The sequence below is a fragment of the Erpetoichthys calabaricus genome, chromosome 1, assembly GCF_900747795.2.
Source record: "Erpetoichthys calabaricus chromosome 1, fErpCal1.3, whole genome shotgun sequence".
NCBI lineage: Eukaryota > Metazoa > Chordata > Cladistia > Polypteriformes > Polypteridae > Erpetoichthys > Erpetoichthys calabaricus.
In genome coordinates, this window is record NC_041394.2 from 31,172,166 (window position 1) to 31,186,981 (window position 14,816).

At 36.5% G+C, this 14,816-nt stretch overlaps 1 protein-coding gene across 1 annotated transcript in view; it reads right to left on the minus strand.

Moving 5' to 3' along the window:
* The window catches only part of sae1 (SUMO1 activating enzyme subunit 1), a 50,439-nt gene that overhangs the window by 16,389 nt on the left and 19,234 nt on the right, over nucleotides 1-14,816 (minus strand). The window contains exons 5-6 of the mRNA XM_028797286.2: nucleotides 11,233-11,332; nucleotides 11,017-11,122 (exon numbers count right to left, since the gene is read on the minus strand). Coding sequence (XP_028653119.2) covers nucleotides 11,017-11,122; nucleotides 11,233-11,332 — 206 coding nt within the window. The remainder of the gene's footprint in view (nucleotides 1-11,016; nucleotides 11,123-11,232; nucleotides 11,333-14,816) is intronic.

The following is a 14,816-nucleotide window of genomic DNA, read 5'->3' on the forward strand; positions in this document are numbered from 1 at the left end:
CCAGCAACATCATGATCCCCCCATGCTCTCCTAATTAATCTACTGAGTTCATAGGAAGAGTCACCAGACTCAGTCACTAGAGAGATGAATGTCACTGCTGAGGCAAGTAAACCTCTAGATAAACCTCTCACCACAGACAGACACACTGCTGATGGCTGTGCCCAAGAGGTCATTCGAGGCCTGGATCTTGGTTTTTATCCAGGACACTCGCAAGCCCAGACACCCAGACTCCTCAGTGAGTCTGTCAAGAGCTCCCATCAGAGTCTCCATTGACTCTGTAAAGATAACAGCATCATCTGCAAAGTCAAGATCAGTGAATCTTTCTTTACCAACAGATGCACTGCAGCTGCTGGACGCCTACGACCTTGCCCAACACCCAGTCCATGCAAGTATTGAACAGAGCAGCAGCAAGAACACACCCCTGATGAAACCCAAAATCAACGGGGAAAAACACAGAGGTTCTGCCTTCACTCTGCACAGCACTCACAGTACCAGTGTACAGTACCAGTGTACAGGCCGGCCATGATATCCAGCAACTTCAGGGAGATCCTGTGATGTCTCAGAATGTTCCACGGGGCAGCTCGATCTACTGAGTAGAACACTGTATTAAAATTGACAAAGGCAGCAAAGAAACTCTCCTGATAATTTTTATAACTCTTCACAAAAATGTCAAAACAGAAAATGATAGTCTTGCCTGGGCAAAGTGAGAAGGGAACTGCATGGATAAACGCATACTGCTTTATAACGTAATGTACTATATATTTTAGCTTTGTTCTAAATTATTAGATTTGAATATATCTCAATTATGTTGCATCACATTTACAAAATATGAAAGAATGCTGGTTGAATAAACAACTTATTACATATTTGTAAATGAGAAAATAAACCCTTTACTGATTAGGAGCACAATAAATGAATGAAAAGCTAACTCTTCTTGCATAAAAGGTAAATGGTTATCACATGTCAAAATTGAGACTTGCCCTTTGTAAAGGGAGACATAAAAGAAATAAACAGGATAAGGAAAAAAAATACACAAAAACCACAACTTAAGCCTCAGTCGCAGACACCTTGAAAACGGCAGCTCAGTGTACCAATCAGTTAACTTCATTCAACCCCCACCCTTTCACCACACTTCCTAATTACAACCCCCACTTCCTGCGTGGCTGGCGGTCCCGTCAACCACAGAGTTGATTTTTGTGTCACCTGAACCACCCACTCTCCTTTCCACAGGACGCATAACAAACTGATTCTGTGTTTCAGAAAGATGCCATAATTAAAACTAATCTCAGTGATACATCATGTTATAATCACCCTCACAGTTTAAGAATAGATTAAAGAGGACAAACTTCACCGCAACCGTCTAATAAATAATAAGATGACTGAAATCAGAACAATTAGTAAATTCTACCATTCTAAACCCCTAACAACACAACTGCAACCCTAAATTAGGTGAATGTTGTTTTGATTTACACTATCTTAATTACCAGAAGTCACAACTGTCCATGCATAAGATGAAAATTCAAATTACCACACTTTGTGGTACTTTTTTAAGATTAGCTTAATCAATTGGGAGTTAAAAGGTTGGGATGGAAGCCAACCAATTTCTCCCTGAATGACAGTAAAACCAAGTCATACACTTCAAGAAGAAGGAGGCAGACCAAACACCCCTACTGCATCAGTGGGAATGCTGTGGAGGGAGTCAGTAGCTTTAAATTTCTCAGAGTTACTGTTACTGCCAACCTAAAATGGGCATAGCTCATTTTAGCTATAGCCAAGAAGGATCACCAATGCTTTTATTTCTTCAGATGTCTGAGGAAAGCCGGATGCTACCATCTCTTCTTGACAGGTTTAACAGGTGCACAGTTCAGCCCACATTTAATAACTGCATTACATCTCGACAGAGCACTCAGGATGGCAGAGAATATTGCTAACACACTGCTGTCTCCTTTTCAGGATATGTTAATGTATGGCAAACAGAATGACTGAAGACCTCAGCTGTTCGGTACAATCCCCTTTCTCTCTCCTCCACTTTAATAAACAAAACAGGGCCATCAGATATCAGGTTTAGCAACACTTTTTATCCATAGGTCATAAGGTTACTCAACAGCCACTAATACTGAAAAATGTAGGATTGTTTCTTGTATACATATGTCACATTTTTAATATACATGGTCTTTTTTCTGTTATTGATTTTACTGTCACTAGCCAGTGTGAGTTTAATCATCTTCTTCCAACCTGCTATATCCAAACACAGGGTCACGGGGTTCTTCTGGAGCCAGTCCCAGCCAACACAGGGCGCAAGGCAGGAACAAAAGTTTTAAATGGTGACTACATTAGAGAATCTGAGCATAAAGTAAGATCATATTTTACAGCATGGTTACAATACTATTTAGCAGCACCTGTACAATGACTGGTGGATTACAAAAATGATTAATTCCAAGCTCACAGCACTTGCCATTTCGCATGTATTTAACACTATATCTATATGCCTTTGTAGAATCAATAACATGTTTAATTTAAGTACAACATTACAACATACATACATTTGAACCTCTGGTCACGAACATTTCTGAACACGTACAAATCGGGTTATGATCAAAAAGTTTGCCAAAACTTTGCATCTGTTCTCGACCATACGCTCTGGTGGCGAACAAAAACACTGGCGGCCAGTTTCCCTATGCACGTTCATATGCGCCAATGATTTCCCATTCTCCATTTCCCATTTTCTTTTGTTTGCGTATACAGGGCCTAACAAAGCAGCTGATGTTGCAAAAGGAGTAACAATGTTAACCAAGCAGAGGACTCAAGTGCTGGAAGAGGTGGAAAAACTGTTGCTAGTGTGGTTGAACGAGAAGCAACTTGCAGGGGATAGCGTAAGCGAGTCGATCATATACGAGAAAGCCAGGAAGATTCCTGGCGATTTGCTGAAAAAAAATCCTTCTTCCTGTGGCGAAGGTGAGGAATTTAAAGCCAGTAGAAGATGGTTTAAAAAGTTTTGCAAGAGAAGTGGCATTTAATTTTTTTTCCCTGTGCTTAAAACTCATAAAAAAAGTGTTTACAGCGAGCAGTTTGTAAGGGTCTAGTGCGAACTCTTACAATGTTAGTTTTCTCGGTTGTTCAAGGTTTTCTCAGTGTTATTCAATGTTTTTACGTTTAGTTTACTATTACACTGTGCATTCTATGATATAATTAACTATTTTTGTGCTAAAAAAAAAATATATTTGCATACTGTTCGAATGGTCTGGAACAAATTAATTATATTTACATACAATCTTATGGGGAAATTACATTCGAGTTGTGTCCAGAGTTTTGGAACGAATTACGATTGTAACCAGAGGTACCACTGTATTTTATGTTTACTATGCTGCTGTCTTCTTTACATTCAAAATCTTTCCTATTTTGAGTTGTGTGTTTCAATGTGGAACAATATCAAAACATACCTCAGAATGCCAAAGCAAAACTGACATATTTATTTTTGTCCAAGGCTAATCTTTTAATTCCATCCTTAAAGGTCATGGGGAACTGGAACCTTGGCCCTAAGTTGGGAATCAAACCTGATCAATATCCTCCCAAGGCACTAAATGCATTTCATGGCAAATCACAGTCAAACAGTTAGGAGGAATTGAAGTAAATCCTGGACAGCTGAAATGTGCCACTAGAATTTCTAATGCTACACGAAGCTTAATAATATTAAACAAATAACTGTTGATATGTTTGTCTAATACGTGGTATTGTTTTCTTTTTTAAGCACTGTTTTGCTTTTATTATATTGCAGTTTCTGCATATTACCAGTGAACTTTGGTTTCTTCTAAACCAGGGGCCCTTAACTATGGTCCAGGGGGGACCCAGTGGCTGCAGGTTTTCTTTCATTCTAACCCTTTTCTTAATTATTGACCTATTTTGCTGCTAATTAACTTCTTTTGAATTAATTTTAATTGACTTACTCTTGAAGACTCAGACCCCTTAATTGTTTCTTTTTCCTTAATTTGCTGCCAAACGATAATGAGATACAAAATGAGCCAAAACATGACCAGCAAACTGTGTCCATCACACCATATCTGAAAATAAAGATGGAGGTCTCAGGAATGTTGATCTGCTCAGGTCCCCAAAACATTTTCACAATGCTCTTAGAAAAGAGAAAATCAACAATTTCAAAAATGTCTGCTATTGCACAAAGAGAGCAGCAACAAGCCATGGGATTAACGAATGGGTTTAATTAGCAAGAATCAGAGCCCAATTAAGCAACTAGTTAGAGTTTGAGGCCCTGACTGAGTTGGTCTCCTGTTGGCTCACTCATTTCACATTTCATTTCTGTTTGGGTACCATTTAAGGAAAGAAATTAAGCAATTCAGAGGGACGATGAAGAAAGTCAGGGAAACAAATCTTAAAAAACAAGACAATTGAAATTAATTCAAAAGAAGTTAGTTAGCAGCAAAAACAGGTCATCAATTAAGAAAAGGGATAGACTTTAGATATTAGATATTACTTAAATTCCCATGAGACTCAGAGGTTTCGTTTATCTCTACAGTGCCTGATGTCAAAATATGTTTTTGATTTTTACTTAAAAAATCTTGTATTACCAAGGTTGACTTTTTGGGGACAATGATTTAGGAATCCTATTTTTATTTTCTCATTAGCTATTTTTTGTCATTTTAAGTTATTTTCATTTTTCATTGACATAGAATTTCACTTTTACTGTTCATTTCACCTCATTGTTTTCACTATTCACATAACAACTGCCATTAAATGTTTGTTTTCATCCACTAATTTATTTATAATCCAGTTTATGTTTTATTCTACAAAGAATTTGAAAGGCCAAAGTTACACATGCCAATAACAATTATTATAAATTGGAAGTTATTATTTCTCATTATGAAAAATGCTATTAACTACAGACTCAATCATATATTTTAGTTCAGCTGAATATTAGCTACTACTGTATTTTTGAGATCATTTTCAGGTAAAAAAGATTGATGTTTTGAGTTAGTTATACTCTGTAATTATGGCACTGGAGAGTGTTAAAGTACTCCATGATAATTAGAATATACAATAAGAGTTTTACTGTATTCTGTACACGGCAATAATGACCGTAGAAAACCTATAATAAACCACAGTGTAATGCACTGTAGAAATGAAGGAAGAAACTGAGAGAAGCCATTCACTCTGTATTTATTATCTTCCTACTTTCAAACATGCTATCTGGGAATTGGTGTACTGCCAAACTGTGTCATAACTCCCATTTATAATATATACAGTCATGAAAAAGTTTGGGAACCCCTCTCAGCCTGCATAATAAAAAGTTTGGGAACCCCTCTCAGCCTGCATAATAATTCACTCTACTTTCAACAAAAAAGATAACAGTGGTATGTCTTTCATTTCCTACATCTGAGTACTGGGTGATTTTCGGAAAAAGATTTTTAGTAAAGCAGTATTTAGTTGTATGAAATTAAATCAAATGTGAAACTTTGGCTGTGCAAAAATTGGGGTCCCCTTGTAATTTTGCTGATTTGAATGCATGTAACTGCTCAATACTGATTACTTGCAACACCAAATTGGTTGGATTAGCTCGTTAAGCCTTGAACTTCATAGACAGGTGTGTCCAATCATGAGAAAAGGTATTTAAGGTGGTCAATTGCAAGTTGTGCTTCCCTTTGACTCTCCTCCGAAGAGTGACAGCATGGGATCCTGAAAGCAACTCTCAAAAGATCAGAAAACAAACATTGTTGAGTATCATGGTTTAGGGGAAGGCTACAAAAAGCTATCTCAGAGGTTTAAACTGTCAGTTTCAACTGTAAGGAATGTAATCAGGAAATGAGAGGCCACAGGCACAGTGGCTGTTAAACCAGGTCTGGCAGGCCAAGAAAAATACAGGAACGGCATATGCGCAGGATTGTGAGAATGGTTACAGGCAACCCACAGATCGCCTCCAAAGACCTGCAAGAACATCTTGCTGCAGGTGGTGTATCTGTACATCATTCTACAATTCAGTGTAATTTGCACAAAGAACATCTGTATGGCAGGGTGATGAGACAGAAGCCCTTTCTGCACTCACGCCACAAACAGAGTCACTTGTTGTATACAAATGCTCATTTAGACAAGCCAGATTCATTTAGGAACAAAGTGCTTTGGACTGATTAGACAAAAAATGAGTTACAGTGCATCCGGAAAGTATTCACAGCGCATCACTTTTTCCACATTTTGTTATGTTACAGTCTTATTCCAAAATGGATTAAATTCATTTTTTTCCTCAGAATTCTACACACAACACCCCATAATGACAATGTGAAAAAAGTTTACTTGAGATTTTTGTAAATTTATTAAAAATAAAAAAATTGAGAAAGCACATGTACATAAGTATTCACAGCCTTTGCCATGAAGCTCAAAATCGAGCTCAGGTGCATCCTGTTTCCCCTGATCATCCTTGAGATGTTTCTACAGCTTAATTGGAGTCCACCTGTGGTAAATTCAGTTGATTACACATGATTTGGAAAGGCACACACCTGTCTATATAAGGTCCCACAGTTGACAGTTCATGTCAGAGCACAAACCAAGCATGAAGTCAAAGGAATTGTCTCGAGGCACAAATATGGGGAAGGTCACAGAAAAATTTCTGCTGCTTTGAAGGTCCCAATGAGCACAGTGGCCTCCATCATCCGTAAGTGGAAGAAGTTCGAAACCACCAGGACTCTTCCTAGAGCTGGCTGGCCATCTAAACTGAGCGATGAAGGGAGAAGGGCCTTAGTCAGGGAGGTGACCAAGAACCCGATGGTCACTCTGTCAGAGCTCCAGAGGTCCTCTGTGGAGAGAGGAGAACGTTCCAGAAGGACAACCATCTCTGCAGCAATCCACCAATCAGGCCTGTATGGTAGAGTGGCCAGACGGAAGCCACTCCTTAGTAACTGGCACATGGCACCCCGCCTGGAGTTTGCCAAAAGGCACCTGAAGGACTCTCAGACCATGAGAAAGAAAATTCTCTGGTCTGATGAGACAAAGATTGAACTCTTTGGTGTGAATGCCAGGCGTCACGTTTGGAGGAAACCAGGCACCGCTCATCACCATGCCAATACCATCCCTACAGTGAAGCATGGTGGTGGCAGCATCATGCTGTGGGAATGTTTTTCAGCGGCAGGGACTGGGAGACTAGTCAGGATAAAGGGAAAGATGACTGCAGCAATGTACAGAGACATCCTGGATGAAAACCTGCTCCAGAGCGCTCTTGACCTCAGACTGGGGCGATGGTTCATCTTTCAGCAGGACAACGACCCTTAGCACGTAGCCAAGATATCAAAGGAGTGGCTTCAGGGCAACTCTGTGAATGTTCTTGAGTGGGCCAGCCAGAGCCCAGACTTGAATCCGATTGAACATCTCTGGAGAGATCTTAAAATGGCTGTGCACAGATGCTTCCCATGCAACCTGATGGAGCTTGAGAGGTGCTGCAAAGAGGAATGGGCGAAACTGGCTAAGGATAGGTGTGCCAAGCTTGTGACATCATATTCAAAAAGACTTGCGGCTGTAATTGCTGCCAAAGGTGCATCGACAAAGTATTGAGCAAAGGCTGTGAATACTTATGTACATGAGTATTCTCAGTTTTTTTATTTTTAATAAATTTGCAAAAACCTCAAACGTTTTTCACGTTGTCATTATGGGGTGTTGTGTTTAGAATTCTGAGGGAAAAAATGAATTTAATCCATTTTGGAATAAGGCTGTAACATAACAAAATGTGGAAAAACTGATGCGCTGTGAATACTTTCCGGATGCACTGTATTTGGTCATAACAAAAAGCGCTTTACATGGCAGAAGAACAACATTGCATTCCAAGAACAACACCTGCTACCTACTGTCAAATTTGGTGGAGGTTCCATCATGCTGTGGGGCTGAGTGGCTAGTTCAGGGACTGGAGCCCTTGTTAAAGTCGAGGGTCAGATGAATTCAACCCAATATCAACAAATTCTTCAGGATAATGTTCAAGCATCTGTCATAAAGTTGAAGTTACGCACGGGTTGGATATTCCAACAAGACAATGACCCAAAACACAGTTCGAAATCCACAAAGGCATTCATGCAGAGGGAGAAGTACAATGATCTGGAATGGCCGTCACAGTCCCCTGACTTGAATATCATTGAAAATCTATGGGATGATTTGAAGCAGGCTGTCCATGCTCAGCAGCCATCAAATTGAACTGAACTGAAGAGATTTTGTATAGAAGAATGGTCAGAAATACCTCCATCCAGAATCCAGACATTCATCAAAGGCTATAGGAGGCGTCTAGAGGCTGTTATATTTGCAAAGGGAGGCTCCACTAAGTATTGATGTAATATCTCTGTTGGGGTGCCCAAATTTATGCACCTGTCTAATTTTGTTATGATGCATATTGCATATTTTCTGTTAATCCAATAAACTTAATGTCACTACTGAAATACTGCTGTTTCCATAAGGCATGTCATATATTAAAAGGAAGTTGCTACTTTGAAAGCTCAGCCAATGATAAACAAAAATCCAAAGAATTAAGTGGGGTTCCCAAAGTTTTTCATATGACTGTAAATAATATTTAATCACCACTAAAATACAAAAGGAAAAAAAAGGGATCCTGATATAATAAATGATTTAACATATATATCACTGTTAATAGTAAGAACTTATATTTATTTATATTTGGTTTAAAACATACAACCAAATATGCAGTTAAAATGTAACAAATCTGCTAAGGACTGCACACCTTCAACATCATCTCTCTTATTAAATATTACACGGAGTACACATGTCTATCCTATCATATCTACTCCAAATATTATAAGCAGCAGCCGGAAAGCTCCAGGAGATGAAATAAAACTCCAGCTGTGTGGAATCTGTGAATTCTTCTTGTGTCTGTAGAGGGTTTTTAGCTAGGTATTCCATTTTTCCTCCCACAACTAAAATATGTGCACATTAGGTTACTTGGAAATTCTAAACTTCCCTTATGTGCGTGACTATGACTTTACAAAATGATATAAACAACATTGTGTCCATAGCCTTGCCCCTACCAGGTTAAGCTCTGGTTCATTGTACACTTATAATTTGTACTAAATGAATGAAAAATCATTTGCATAATGAGCAAGATTTGGTTGTTTAATAGTGATAATAACATATTTTTATCTTCAACTGTTGGTGGGAAATTTGCATTATAAGCGAGATTCACTTTCATGGAAAAGGATTAAGGTAAAACAGGTTAGTATTTGGGGGCAGACATGATTGCTACATCAATTTTCATGTTAATATTTCTTGTACTTGCAAACTTTAATATTAAACATTTTACAGCATTTAAATATATTGTACTTTATAATGTTAATATATTAGTTAGTGAACTGTCCATAAACAACCTTTTATGTATCTGACTTTATTTTCACATCTAAATTGACAAATCGAAGTGCACAGTAACTGTAGTTAGCAAAGTCAAAAACAACTGCATGAAATACTGATCATACTAATGTTTGTAAATAAGCTTGCTAAGAGCAATATCCTTAATAATGTACAACAGGTTTGAATGAGTTTCACTGTTAACTTCCAATAAACAGAAGACCCAGAAAGAAACAATGAAAATGTTTTGTTATTTTAACTTTGTTTTGAATAGGCAATTCAGGAAATAGAGGCACAATGAGGACATTTCAGTCTCAGTATCAGTTCTAATACGTCCTTAAATAGCACATCATATACTGTTGTTGTCATTGGTGCATTTTAAAGAATTCACGTGTGCAGCTATTTCTTATTACAGTTAAAATCAACAAGTTCAATTCAATTTTACTGGACCTTTAAAATATTACATTTATGATTATTACAGTAGAAAACACATCACAGTGTAATATATCACTGAAGTTATACAACATTTACCACATAGTAAATTGCAACAGCTTCTGTAAACCATGGAGAGGTTTGGTATTTTATAAATTCAATTAGACAGCAAAACAGTGTACATTTATCCTTTAACAATAAAATAATTAAGTGGTAGCTAAGGAAACACACTGCAATTAGTAAAAAGAGAATTGTAAAAATGATTCATTACTAGATTACCAAAATAAATAAACTTAACTAAAGCATAAATAACTTAAAACACTTAAGTTTTAACACCACATGATGAACTGTATTTATAGCACAGAAGCTTATATTGAAACTTTAAAAATGACCAAAAAAAAAAACAAATGAAGGAAGTTGCAATTCACTACTCTCCCCAGAGCTACAAAAAAAATCTCTCCTGGAATAATATATAATGGCTGTATATTGTGTTATTCTATTTTTGATTCTTATAAATGACTGGTCATGCAGAGCAACGGAAAAAATAACAACCCCGTTTGCAGGAAACAGCCTGTTCTCTGTTTGTACTAGATGACAGCATCAACAGAGCTTGGAAAGTGTCAAAACACAAAAAGAGGGAATTCTAGAAATACAAAACAAGCATTTTAAACAAAATATAAGCTTAAATGTACTCAATGCCTATAAAAAAGGGAGTGAATATTTATGTGATCAAATTATTTTCTTTTTTATCTGTAATTAATATAGACCATTTTGCAGAGATGTGTTCTCATTTTACTATTTAAGATATTTTTCTTTTTATCACTGTCAAAAAAGATAAATGATCTCTAATTAAACACTGTATAAGAATAAAATCTGAAAATTTCCAAGGTGATAAATATTTTTTTATAGGCACTGTAATTATTATATACCATACCTAGGCTGAGGTTGGGAGAATACAATGTCTAGCTGGGGGCCTAAATATGAAATTAAGAAAATGAAGCAGCAAACTTATTTCTTCAAAGCCAGTATTTACATTTTCATCAGCAACTTGTGAGCCTTAGTTTTTGTTAAGCTTCTTACAATAAGACCTGACAAGATACTTTAGTTACATGGATACCACACAAATGTGTTAAAGAGCAGGTCTGAAATTATACAAGTTACCTGTTGAAGAACACTTGGCTTCTATTACAGAAGTTGCCTTAAAACTTACTTTTGTGAATGAAACTGCTGTGCTCTTACACAGAATCTCACCTTGCAAGAGAAAGTAGTCATTAGGTGTACGTTTCAGAAGGTTCTTCATTTTTTCTCCACTCCAGTCAACCTCAAGGGCATCCTTCAGCTGGCAGAAGGATGAAATCTAACAAAATGTTTGATTGCGGCATAACATGTTGAGTACAAGAAAAAGTAAACATTAGAGAAACCACTCACAAAAGTTATTGCAAACAAAGTGTATGAAAGTGCCAATACCTTTTTCACCATCATTGTTTCATTTGGATCTATCTTTGGCTTCTTTGCTTCAGGGCCATCGCTTATTTCTTGACTTGGCTTGACCATTTTAGGCTTCTCCCTGTATATTAATAATAAAAAAAGTTACACTCTTAAAAACAAATATCCTGAACCAGTAGAACTGGAATATTATTTTAACATTTTAACCACTGGGGAAAAACATCCTGTCAAGCAAATCAGCATTTAAACACCTGTCAAGCTTTTATGTTTTCCTAAATATATATGGTCTTTAACTAATACATGTATTTTGCTTTATTAGATCACTTGGCATAGCACGGTATAAATTATATTCATGTCAATGCTTTCACAAGCTTAGCAGTCATGCAACTCTCTATGGTGAAATCCAGATGACCCTCAAATAAAAGATTTGCAAGAACAGTCTGAATCAAGGTGCTGGGTGTTAGGCATTATGCTTGTGGAAGTCTGAAAACATAATAGGTAAATTATATTACCACTAACTGTGCTACTCATCTAAGATGGGTTGAAATCTAAGTAATCAACACAGACCTCAACATTATCATTTGCAGTGCACCATGAAATGCATCGGTCTCTGTTATAAGCATTTGATATGGAATTCGTCAAAGCAGTGTTAATGTTTGTGATGTACCATCAGTTGGGATGAGAAATACAATGCATTTTATTACTAAAAATGTTTGAGATGCTCCAACTGTTGGAATGACAGACATAGCAACCAGACTGAAATTTATCCTTTTATTAAGGTGAATCTGGAATGAGTTTGATTAATGTGTTAACTAAATGGAACCACTTTTACAATAATAAACTAATTACTTGTGGAATATGTAATGTACATCCCATAATAAGACAGCATGCAAATTTGTAAAGTCTATAAAAAGCATTTTAATGCTCCAGTAACATTTCTTTACATATTTTAAGATATGTATGCTTTCTAGTCCACTGTCTCTGACTTTCTGTCTTGAAATCTCTCTATTTATACTGCTTTCTTTCCTTGAATATTTTTTTTATTGGACCTCTTTGCTCCTTCCTTAATTTTTATCCCACAAAAACTAGTTTTGCAAGATATAACTACTACTGAATTAGTGCTGGCCTCTTGTTGGAAATCACATGAATCATCTTCTTTTGAATTGTGGAAAGCCTCCTTTTTTAACCTAGTTTTGCTCGAATTTTTGATGGCATGGATTGTTCACCTTAAAAACTGAGAACTGCTCGTCTGCTGTATGACTGGTTTGGAGCAAGATGAACAACAGTCAGGTTCGAGATGCCAGGTTTCATTTTTATAACTGGTCCTTTTTTGTGCATTTTGTTTCTCTTTTTGTATCGGACCTACTGCATCTGTTGCTCCACTCTTCCTGGTTTGCGCAGGCCTTAGTGACCACTTATCCTGAAAGGAACTTAACTAACAGGGCTTGGGAGGTTTGATTTTTTAATCCATTTTTATGCTTACTTTTACTGTTCATTTTCTTCTTGGATATCAATAATAAAAATAATATTAATTTTTCCAGGGTTGTTCCCGCCTTGTGCTAGATGCAGCTGGGACAAGCACTGAAAACCATCAACCCTGATTACTTGAGTTTGTGAATGTTACAATTATAAAAAGATTATACTACAGAAAATACTAGAAAGAAGATAATAACTGATTCCACTAGTATTCAAGGCCTTTAGGTAAATATCTCAGAGAAAACTCTGATGTGTGGCACAGACCTCAGTATAAATTTGTTGTACTACAGATGTGCTCTTGTGTTTGAATCCCACAGCTGGTTGACGTGTAGAGTTTGCATTTTCACCCAGGTTCGGAAAAGGTTTTTCTTCACTGTGTTGTGGTGAGATCTTAACAGGGCTGCACACAAATAAAATGCCTTTAAATATTCCAGAAATGAAGCATTGATGCAAGGAAGACTTGGTCAAAATTTGATTGATAATCTTGAACAGAGAATTATTACTTTAAGTTATCATTTCTAAAGGTGGTTATAAAAGCTACTGAGGCATGGGGTGTGCTTAATTTTTCACACATGGCTGTTGTACGCTTATTTACTTTTTTTTAAATACATAATATCAAAATCAAACCTGTGATATTTTATTTGTCACTGGAAGAATGGATTTATCTAATATAAAGACCTGTGGACTTTAAGATTGTTACATATGCTCAAATATGGAAATTCATAGACATGAAAGAGACTGTATTTTATTTTCATAACACTATAAGTACACTTTATAAAAAAAGAACTTAACAAAATTGAACTCTGACTATATCTTTTTGTGATAACCACTGATGACAAATATCATTTAAATACACAGTGATTGCATACTATAACCCATTCTAGCCATGTTGCATTTTAGATAACTGGTCTGACAATACAGTGGCACTGTACAAGACGGGCTAGGGCAGACTGGGCTTCCTAAGGAGACTCAGGTATTTTGATCTATTTAGCAAGCTGCTGGAAATGTTCTACCAGTCCATAGTAGCCAGTATGGTCTTCTGTGCTGTGGTCTCCTGGGGAAGCAACTTACGCTCAAATGTTTCACAATGTCTGAACAAACTTATCAGGAAAGTCTGCGATTCATGGGGCGAACCCTGGATAAACTGGAAGCTGCTGTGGAGAAGAGAATGATGGAAAAATTGGATGCCATTGTAAAAAAATCCCTTCAACCTCTCCAGGGGGTGCTCTCTTGAAGGACTCATTCTACCACAGTGTGCTAATAAGTGCCTCTGGGGGTCTTTTCTGCCCTTGTTTATCATGTTTCTGCTTCTGTTAGCATGTGAATTTCCCCATGGAATTAATGACATTTATCTAAACTAATCTAACATTGGATCTATTTGTTTCAGTTTAATTTGTTACAATAAAAGTAACAACCTGCTCTGTTCCCAGTACTGATTAAAACAAAATACGTAAGAGTTGAAAACTTTTTTTTAACATATTGTTACTACAGATGTAACAGCACATAGTGTGACATGATCAAGGCTATTTTTTACTATTTTTAAGAGGCCGGAGGGATGTAGGGCTGATTGTGTTAGGTCATGAAAGCAGTGGCTTTGGTTGTTATAACATTTGTGGATCCCTCAGTGGTTTAAGTATTTTCTCCAGGAACTCTGATAAGGAGTTTGTTTTTCTTTCATTATTTTCAACACCTTATATCTCAATAATAATGATAACATAACTTTATGTTGTCATTATTTGTTTAATCATTGGGATTTTTTCTGTTTCCAGGTGTGTTTAATGTAATGTGTTTATTTATTTATATAAAATGTTCTAAATGCATTATAGTTGTAAATATGTGTGACTGTACTGAGCCTGTACTTAATGAAACATCCTACACTAAAAATGAATTGAACTAAAATAAAGCTTATTTAGGTCAAAAATGGCCTGAAAACTGCTTGTTGTCCATACTATATGTCTAAACTGTTGCAATGAGGCTAATTTGATGCAAATTTGCACCTAAGGGTATAATTTAAATAAGCACCCAAATAAGTTTTTTTGTATAACTTTTTTTGTTTAGTTAGATCAGGAAAACTATTTATTATTTCTTCAAAATATCTGTATGAAGAGTTAATTTTTCAGCATTATCTT